This window comes from Malaclemys terrapin, chromosome 1 (genome assembly GCF_027887155.1).
Source record: "Malaclemys terrapin pileata isolate rMalTer1 chromosome 1, rMalTer1.hap1, whole genome shotgun sequence".
NCBI lineage: Eukaryota > Metazoa > Chordata > Testudines > Emydidae > Malaclemys > Malaclemys terrapin.
The window spans coordinates 20,123,180-20,133,592 of record NC_071505.1 but is presented as its reverse complement, the minus strand read 5'-3'; the positions used below and the strand labels follow the sequence as shown (position 1 = coordinate 20,133,592).

The 10,413-nt window shown below is 39.3% G+C and overlaps 1 protein-coding gene across 1 annotated transcript in view; it reads right to left on the bottom strand.

Moving 5' to 3' along the window:
* Nucleotides 1-502: 502 nt before the first annotated feature.
* Nucleotides 503-10,413, bottom strand: part of PCLO (piccolo presynaptic cytomatrix protein) — a 534,443-nt gene continuing 524,532 nt past the window's right edge. Inside the window, exons 23-25 of the mRNA XM_054016176.1 lie at nt 8,476-8,610; nt 7,690-7,835; nt 503-5,590 (exon numbers count right to left, since the gene is read on the bottom strand). Coding sequence (XP_053872151.1) covers nt 5,450-5,590; nt 7,690-7,835; nt 8,476-8,610 — 422 coding nt within the window. The 3' untranslated portion in view covers nt 503-5,449. The remainder of the gene's footprint in view (nt 5,591-7,689; nt 7,836-8,475; nt 8,611-10,413) is intronic.

Below are 10,413 nucleotides of genomic sequence, written 5' to 3'. Positions count from 1 at the left end.
TCTGTGTGTTCCTAGTGCTGTCATGGGTGATAGGTTCCTAAGAGTGGACAGTACAGCATTGGGACATGTCTCCGTCTCATCTTTATACCAGAGTTGGCCAGGTGTGGAGGAGGCGATATGCTGCACATGCTTCCATGGTGCTGCTGCAATCACACTGATGTGTGCTGTCTGGGAGATGCCAGGAGGAATGCAGGTCAAGGCATGGACATTCCTCTTGGGGAATGCAGGTGCTAATCTGCCTGAGGGACCCTAGGGCAAAGCAAGCTCTATTTAAAACTGAAAATGTGGGATAATGGCGGAATTGCAAACACCTTGGGAGGTAGTACCCATGTAGGGTTCGGAATGGCAGCTTGACTAGATAGGTGTTGGGTACAGCATCACAGGTGGGCTAAATACAACCCTACTGTAAGCCCACTGAAGTCAATGAGGGGGATGAATTTGGACCAGCAAAATTCTTTTCTGTACAGATTTATGCATTCAACGGGGAAAAGAGACCAAAGTGGATATTTTAAATATTTATTAGTCAGACTGGGGTAACAGCCTTTATACAGCACAGTTTGCATAAGTTCTCAAGATACATCCTGTATACAACCACAAAACCATAACATGGATTTATACATAAAGTGGAAACCGAGACAGATTTACAAGCATTTTCTTTATACAGTTCTCATACTGCTTTTGTCTCAGTTTATACAACTTTTTAGAACAAGTTTGTTTTGTTTTGCTGAGAGAATTCGGAAGCAAAATAAATAAAACAAAACAAAAAAAATTAACAAACCACCATCGATGCATGCAACATTCATTGCAAAAACATTACATTTCTCCAAGGACTACTCTTGTTGTTGTTTGTTTTTTTAAGGTATTTTTGAAGATTTTTTTTAAACAGTGGGTATGCTGTACACATAGTCGGCTAGCATGACAGCACACACGCTAGTCAGCTATGGCTGAGCGCCTGAGCACGTCACTGAACATCTATACAAGATACAGTCAAATAATGCTCACATTCACATGCTTGGACGCCAGATGGAATTCATAATTCAAACTTGATTTGTTATACAAAAATGTATACTTATTTACAGGGTAACAAATTAAGAAAACTGCTTTCTCTCAAATCACCTACTCTGAGTTATGGATAAATATATATAATATAATATAATTTTTGAGCTCATCAGTATATTTATTTATTAATCTTCTTTTAAAAAAGAATAAACCAGAACATACAGAAAACATCAAAATGCATCTTATGATTTAAAGAGAGAGTATCCGGATTTTGCTTATTCTTTCTACTTTCTTACTAAAGGCAACTAGTAATTCAAAAAGAAGGCCCAAGCCTTCAGCCCTGGTGCAACCAGGAATGCAGGATTGGACCCCAAATGTGATGTAGGTGGATACTTACAGTGAACTACCTCTCTGTTCTATTACTACTTCAAGTTTCAGTCACACAGATGCAATTTTTCTCTTATACATATATGTATGTACATGTCTAGATAGATACTTAGTGGAATCTGGGATACAGACACTGTAGCAATGAAAATAAAGTACTTAAAAATATTGTCAGTTATGATTCAAATAATAAGATTAAAAAAATACTATTAACATCTTTATGATATTTCCATGAAACTAAATGCTAATTAAATCATCTCTATTGGGCACACTAGCTTCTTCTTCTCCAGCAGTCCTCCTCCTCCTCATTCCTAGAGTCAGAATCAATATCAGCTGGTTACCAGCTACAATATCCCCCACAATCTAACCATTGGAACACCTATGTATCCAGAAAATTAACTCTACCAATTCCTAGGTCTTGATCCAAAACCACACTGAAATGAATGGAAAGATTACCATTGACTTTGATAGGCATTGGATCAGGCCCTGGTTACTTCCACCGAGATATGATGTAAAAAACGTGGGTAATAATAAAGAAGCAGCATTCATATTTCCCCTGGATACTATCCCTTTAAAGTGTAATGATAAAGTACTAGCTCAACATTCATCATAGAAACTCTCATGTCTAGCGTGAACTAGGAAAAAAGAAAATGGTTTGCTGCTCATTGTATGCATAATAGTAATGACCGCATTAGAAATCCCTGTTATTTGTAAACACATACACTGTGCTTTTTCTCATAATTCAGCTTGTTTCCACTGTACAAGGCCTTGAACAAAGAAGCAACTTCAATCTCTGTTGACCCAGCAGACGTATGAATAAAATAAATTACACTGCCTCTGCCATTGCCTAGCCACAATATGCATCTTCAAAGAAAGGTGTGAATTCACTAATAATCAATTATTCCAAGATGATAAGATCTGCTGCCACATATAAGCACTTTCAGCCACTAGAAGAAACATAAAATGGCGGGGAGGGGTGAAAGAATATGTTGCAATATATACAAAACAAGTAAAAAATACTAATAGTCCTTGTTTGGTGTTTTTTTTTTTTTAAATGTCACAAGAAGGGTTTTTTCTGACTTCATTCACCCAAAAAAGAAAAATGCATTCGAGCACGAAACAGTGTTGCATAGAATGATTCCAGTACAACCTAGAAATCTGATCAAAAACGGAACTTGGCACACTTTGGAAGCATCTTGCGAACTCTGAATTGATGGTATCTCACAAAAGGGAAAGTACGTGGACCCTGCTCTGTCACTAGCTCTTTGCAACGGATAACAACCATGAAATCAAAAGAGTCCTGTCTCTGCTGCTGTTGGTCAAGCCATTGCTAATAGGGACCAGTTTTCCTGACAGCCACTACCCTTTGTATTTCAGGGTGGGATTCCAGCAGACAAGTTACACTTGAATTTCAATATATAAAGATGCATGAATTAAACCCATTTCAGAGGCTCATTCCAAAGTAACTGTGGCTTTCCTGGACAACTCCAGCCACACCAGACAAACAATCCTGTTTCATAAAAATACCAGAAACATTTGTGAATGCATGTAAGAGCAAAGTATGCCAGCCCACTTTCGTCAATTAAGAATAATGATTATAGGCTTCCTAGTAAGCCATCCAGTTAGTGCTAGTGCCTGTTGGAAATCTCCATAGCAACCATCAGCATGACTCGCTGTCTTCATAATAAATCTGAGTAAGAATAAAATTTCCAGCAGTTTGCACAAAATTGCACATCTCACTGCTTTTACTTCACGCCATAATTGAAATTGGACATGTTAGAAAAGAAAGGACTTACTGTAGACATCAGGCATTTAAAATAACCCAACAAAGGAGCAATACTTACATGAAAGATTTAAAAAAAAAAAAATCCCACTTAGGGATTTTTGGTTTGGTTGGGGATTTTGGTTTTGAAGAATCTTATTCTCCATATAAATCACAATATTTAGGATATTTTATATTATCACCAACAGGCTGTGATTACATAAGATCAGACTTGGGTTATATACTGACGAAAGCACAACATTAAAAGTCAAAGCACACACCATGCTCCCATTGACAGTGCCGTTGTGTCTTTATGATAACTTATGGCATTATGGTAGGAATGCATTGTGTTGCAAGTAAAATGTAGAACACCAAAGTCTTAACGTGGACTTACTTGTCTTTCTTTGGTTTGTGCATCCCTAACATTTTCCAGTTGCTCTATATTTCACTCATTTCCCATGGTGTTATTTTTAATTTTGAATAAATAAATGGAAAACAAATATGTAGAAAAGTGTCATCAAGTTAAACAACTACAATAGCTCTTTCAGAGTCAATGTGGTTTCTCATCTATCCCAATTTTATTTAAAGCATATAATTCTTATCCCAAGGAATAATTTGAATTTACCATGTAAGTCATCTTGAGGTGTGCTATCCCTAGTAAAAAAACAATGTGGGTACTTAAAATGGTGTATGAAAAGTTCCTGTTGGGCAAACACAGTAAATACTTGCCAGCGTTTTAAATTTGGTCACTTTCTTTTTAAATACAAAAGAGCAATGATATTTCAGGGTAATCCCCTGCCAAATCACTTAAAAATATGAAGGTATAAAATATGAAGCCATTTTTGAACGGTAAGGGAATTAATCCCATGTCAATTTATTTTAAATATTTCTACAATTTTAAGAAGGATGAAAGCGCTTTCCTTTTTCTTTTAATCTGAGTAAGAAGAAAAATATCACACCCAGTTTAAGATCCCCTAGGCAAAGTTTCAGTCCAAAGGAAACTGTTTCTGCTGAGTTATAAACGCCTGAAAATAGAACTTTTATTTTGGAAGCTCTGACACAACCTTCAGTTATAGTTGCCAGTGACATTCATTTAATTACATACTTCATAACTGACGAGCCACTTTTGAATGGACTATATTCAGTCATTCACCTGAGTTTCTCAAAGGAAATCCTCGACACGCATTAATGTTTCAATCCCCAGATGGTAAACATTTTGTTATTCCTTCTTGTTAGCTGTCAAGAAGGTGCATGTGTCGCTGATGTTGTTGATCCAGAACCCCACAAACAGCAGGGTAGCATTAGCACAATGGGTCTAATGTTTCAGAGTACATACACTATATTTTAAACTTTTACTGCCTTTAAACAGTCTAAGGGTAAGGCTGATGGTTGGAGACAAAAAAGGAAGAGTTGAAATGATAGTATCGATCTCAGTGCTTAAACTGTAAAGAGACAAACCCATTTTTGTAAACCGCTGACCCAAAGGGAAGGATGAATTGCAGTTTCATTGGCACAGAAAACTTTCTCTCCCACCCCCATCCTTATTTAGTGCAATTTCCATTTGATCCTTTCTCGTTCCAACCACCCTCCAAAAACAAAAAGTAGCCATGAATGTGCTTTTATTCTTTACATTCCAGGACAGAGACCTACACCCATTGTTAACGCATGGAAACAAAATGGAATAGTTTTGATCTGATTCTCTATAGAGTATCTTCTTTACACAAAGAAAAAAATCGTGTAAAATAATGTTCCCACCACTACAAACAGCCTGCAGTTTGTGTCCTGTGGCATAATCTCACAACAACAAATGATCAGAGATTCTAAGGTGCAGAGGAACAAGTTTTACACTTCTGATACGTGAGATTTGAAAAACCAGTCAGCCTAGGTGCTTTTGCATAAAATGATCTCCTTCTGCTTGCACAGAAACCCAGATTGCTCTCTCAGACACACTACTTCCAGCCGCAGCCAAACTCTGCATTAACAGCTGCCTTCAAGCCTTCATTATTTCTTTCCGAGTTACTCTCCTGACAGCCACAAAGAGTCCAACGTCAAGGAGCCCTCATATCAATCTTCTTTTCAAACTTCCTCGCTTTTAATTCTGGGCTCAGTTTTTTTTCTTTGCTGTCTTTTACAGCAAAACAAGTTGACTAGCCCTCATTTAAGTGTGCTATGTAGCCCAGAGCCCACTCTTCCCTACTTTGTATTCTGAAAGCCTAGCTAAACACAATATCAAACTATAGTCTTGGAGTAATACCATTTACAGCAGACGCTGCAAGGTTTAGTGCCCTAAGCAGACATGTCTGCTCAATGTGTTTGTGTGGAGCTGACCATCAGTTTGTGCCAGTTTACTATTCTTTTCCTTAGATCCACTTTGTCAAGCCAGATATAAGCTTCACCAATCAGTGTCTTTTTCATAAACTTCCCTCCATTGGAGACAAGCAGAATCTGGGAAGAAAAAGAAATATGGTTAAAACTGTTTTATTAACTTAATTACACATGCCACTTGCTGGTGTACAATAAAGATTCAGAAACGTTGACATCTACGTTTGCACCTGCAGAACAGTAAGGAAACATCAACCCACAGCTTACTACACAAGGATCTTTTCCCATTTGAGAGGAAATGCAGTGAATGCAGAGCTTCTCCCCTATTCCATTTCTTTGTTCTGTGATCTACTGGCTAGAACAGATTAATGTAATTCAGCAGTCCTGGATTCTATCCTCAGCTCAAACACAAAATGTGGCTTTGGTGAAGTCACAAAGGCCCACATTTTTGACAATGGCCTATAATTTTGGGAGCCCAGTTTTAGACATCTAGGTGTGCCAGTCATGCATTTTTAAAGTCTCACATGAAAGGCACTATATAAATATTATACACAGGAAAACTATGTCAAAACAACATGATAGAAGTTGCAAATTCAAGCACTCAAAAGTTAAGAAATGCCATAATTAAGGTTGCCTGTCCCAGTCACCTCCCCACCTCAACTCCCGGTCTCCTTCTCCGCACCTCCTAGCCTCTGGTCCCAGTCTATCCCTGCAAGCTCCTTGTCACCGTATACTGCCCCATCCCTGAAGATTCAACTCTTATCCTCTCTGCAGCTTCAAATTAGGCAGCTTCTGCCTCCACATTGCCTGGGTCCAACAGGAGGGGCATTTAGAGCACAGGAATGACAGTCCCTCTGTTCTCATTTCCAGTGTGCTCGGTCTCAAACCCAGTCCCAGACCTCAGCCCTGAGCTGCAATTGCAAGGGAAGTGCTGTTCAGCTTTAGTTGGAGCATGCCCAGAGTAGACAGAATATTTGGAGATTTTAGCTGCTCAAAATTGAAAAAAAAAAAAACCCTTCTGAGCATGTGTGAGCTGCAATTTTTCAAAGGCAAGATTTGAACAGATTTTCATAGGTGTGATAGCCTGTCCCTTTAAATGTTTGAGCACTCCCGCCCTCCCTAGTGCAAAGCCTCACTTTCATGTTAGTTTCTGATTTGCAGCCAGGACAAAAAAGCCACCACGCAGCCAGTAGATGTGTTTCTATTAGCTCCCTCTGTGTCTATTTACTTCTCTGCTGGGTCCAAACAGAACAATGGGGGTGGCAAAAGATACATCCTGAAACAAAAGCCACCCCCCTGCCAAATTTCAAGTCCCTGCTGCAAAGCAAAGGAAAGGTCATCGTAATTTTTTAACATGGGCAAAACAATATATTTTATGTAGCCTCTTTCTTGGAAAGAGCTCAGCTGTGTGGGCTGACATTTTTCAAGTAACTACATGTTGGGCAACCATAATAATAGTAGGTGGTGCCATCAGTCCTGCCTATATTAAAGAGGCATTATTTTTAGACGAGACGTTTCCAGAAGAACATTAGGGTTAACAGGTAATGAAAATTAAGAAGAGACTTTCCGTATGCTGTTGCCTACTCTTGCACCAACCCAAGGAGCTAGCTGGACACACCCGAGGAAAGCAGAGTGCACAGTCCCACTGACATGCTGAGCAGCAGGGAGAGGGACTGTGCCTCCTGGCACAGCTCCACACAAGCTTTGGTGTGTGCCAGATTGTAAATTAAACAAGCCGACTCCAGTGCATTATGCTTCACATCTCTCTCTTTGAGCTTCGGTAGCTTATTTCTAATAAATGATAACAACACCTGGCTGTTAAGTAGCATTTTGCCTCTGAAGATCTCAAAGTTCTCTGCAGAGCTGAGTAAATATCATTATCCCCTTTTAGCGATGGGGAAATAGAGACTATGCAACTTGCAGAATCTGTGTCCATGAGTCAGAGGCATAGCTGTGAATAGTACCCAAATCTTCTGACTCTCAGTCTTGTGATTCATTCACCTACAGGACCATCCTTCCCCTAAAGACATGACATTAGGTACACTGAACTCAACCTACTAAAAGACAGCAAGGGAGTGGAGATAACTGTGCTATTTCCTTTGCAATCTTATTTTCTCAGTAACCTGTTAGGCAAGTCACTGGGAATGAGAGCTTGATCTCTAATTCCCACAGCACAGCCTGGAAGACATATAAAATTATGTTGTAATAAGATGCAGAATTACCTGAAGAGAATGCCCAGCAGGACTCAAACTACATCTAAACGTCTCGTTAAATGAAGGCTCTCGGTCATGCCTGCACACTCTGGTTTTCTTCTTAATTACTCTCTTTTGGGTAGCGATATTGACAACATACAGCTTCACATACAGATCTGTGGAAGAATGATTCAACCTATGTTACAGGCGCTCTTAAGAAGTCATTGTCACTAATGATTTCAATGGATGAGATGTACGGAGACAAAATACACCTCTGTATACCATGGAGCCATATCCTGCTGTCATTTACACCAGAGTGAAACTGGAGTCACTCCACTGAAGCCAAGGGAGTTACTCTGGATTTACACTGGTATCACTGACCACAAAACCAGTCTTGATGTCTTTATGGCTCTGTCAAAATATTATTGCTGGTAGGAATTTTTCATCTGAAATATTTTTTCAATTAAAAGTACCTTTTTTTGTCAAAACAGAAATGACAAACAGAAATGTCTGTTTTTTTGTGAAAACACAAAACTGAACAATGTTCATTTTTCAGGCAACAATAAATGGAAACATTTTGAATTCAACATAAATGCAAAAAAACATTTGAAGAAAAATTTCAACAAACACATTTTCCTTTTCATAAAAAATGTTCACAGGAACAAAAAAACATTTCCCTGCCAGTGCTACAGAATACGTCATTTTGCTTAACAAACAAAATGATTTCCCTATGGTAATAATATCATTAAATGTCCGAGTCAATGTCCTGCTTGATGATGCTCATTACTGTATCATAATGCTGTTTCTGACTGGTACCTGGTAAGTGATCTGGAGATTTAAACTTGTAGGTGATATTTCTGCATTGAAGGATTTCAACTATTAGCTGTTCTCCATCAGTCTTCATTTCCTTCTTCAGTGCAATCTTGATTTCACCCATCACCTGGGTTTTACCTGGAAAGCAGAAAAACAAAACCCATTAGAGTGAAAGGAAACTGAGGGGGGCATTTGGTACCATACTTAGGAAGGAGATTGTTTTTATACAGCACTTCTCACTGTTAACAAATGAGAAAAGTATAACCCGACTATATGAGCAAACGGGGCAGACATATGCAGTCAACAGTAGCACATACATAGACATCAGAACTTATTTGATTTAAGAAGCAAATAAGGGAATATTTTCTAAAGCGAGTTAGGACACTAAATCCCAGTTTCAAAAGCGACAGTCATTTTGGGCCAGATTTTCAAAGGTGTTGAGGTAACTAATAGGTGCCTAATGGGACTTCCAAAAGCACATAGGTACCTAACTCACATGGGAGTTACACTCTTCGGAGTTTTAAAAATGATGCTGGGTGCCTATCTGCATTTTAGACACCTAAATACTTTTGAAAATCCAGCCCGATCTGGCAAAGTATCATTGAAAGAAAATGGGTGTAACCTCCTAAATCACTGAAATGCTATTGAAAGTTTTAGGTCAGGACTCTGAAATTACCCATTCAAAAAGAATAAGGGATATTATTCAATTTACAATAAAGATGTATAAAAATCAAATTAATCCAATAAGCATGTATGTGCAATTTTGAACGGTCATAAATTCCCTAATAGCTCTCTGGACAGGACTACTCTATGTCAAACCATTACGTATGTATGTGGAGCAATGCAATTATATTCCCTTTAGACAATATGCGATACGGGCCATATTTTCCCCAGACATTATGTGCGTGTACGGTGCGGGGGAGGGGCAGAAGAAAAGAGCCTCCCTCCACCTTTGTGCAGCCTGCACATGGACTAGGCAGAATGGCAGGTCCACAGCACAGGCATTTCTCCTGGCTAGATGCCCAGAGTGGAGGGGGATATGCTGAATCGCTTAAATGGGCAGAGATGTATGAGTGCTCCCCTGTGCTCCTGGCAGAACATGTCCTGGCTCTGCAACAACCCAAAGTGGGGTTGGGCCTAGATTACCTCTATCTGCCACTTTGCTGGTGTAATGTAATGTTTCACCTTCCTCTTCACTTGGGGCCTGATCCAAAGCCCAGTGAAGTCCATGAGAGTCTTTCATGTCTAACTCTTTGGTGCCAGCTGTCTGGGGTTTAATGCATTACCAGGAAATCCTAGCAGGTCGTGCCAAGGAGTTATTGTAAAAAGTGATCTTGATGAATGGAAACAATTAAACATGTGCCTTTCAAATTGCTACAAAATCTTGCTTTTCTTAAAGCATCACAATTCCCAAAGTGACTTTTAGATGCTATTCCATGTCCCATGAATATATAACAGCACTTGAATAATTCCCATTACACAGCACCAGTTGCTGGAGCACAGATTTCCATGAGAAAATCCTCACATACTGTATTGTTTCCCCCATTTAAATAAATTTGTATTGAGGTCATGGAAAGCAGCCAGTTAATTACAGAATGCCATGACCACAAACTGGCACCTGGTAGCATCAGAGGATGAAATCCTCACTCAGCTGAAGGCTTCCCATTGACTTCAGTGGAGTCAGGATTTCACCCCTAGAGGGACAGAAGGGACTCTTAGGTGGGCAGGTGAAATTACTATCAAGCCTGGCAATCAGAAAACCTTCCACTGAGGGTCTGTTCCTGCTCTTAATCCACTAATGAGAGTTTTGCTTTGACTTACATTCCATCAATCAGAGCACCCATTTTTTTGCCAGACCCATTAACACAACAGATAGAGCTTGACTCTCTTCTCACTCAAAACTGGTCTAACTCTCTCAGTGTAATTACACCAATGTAAAGC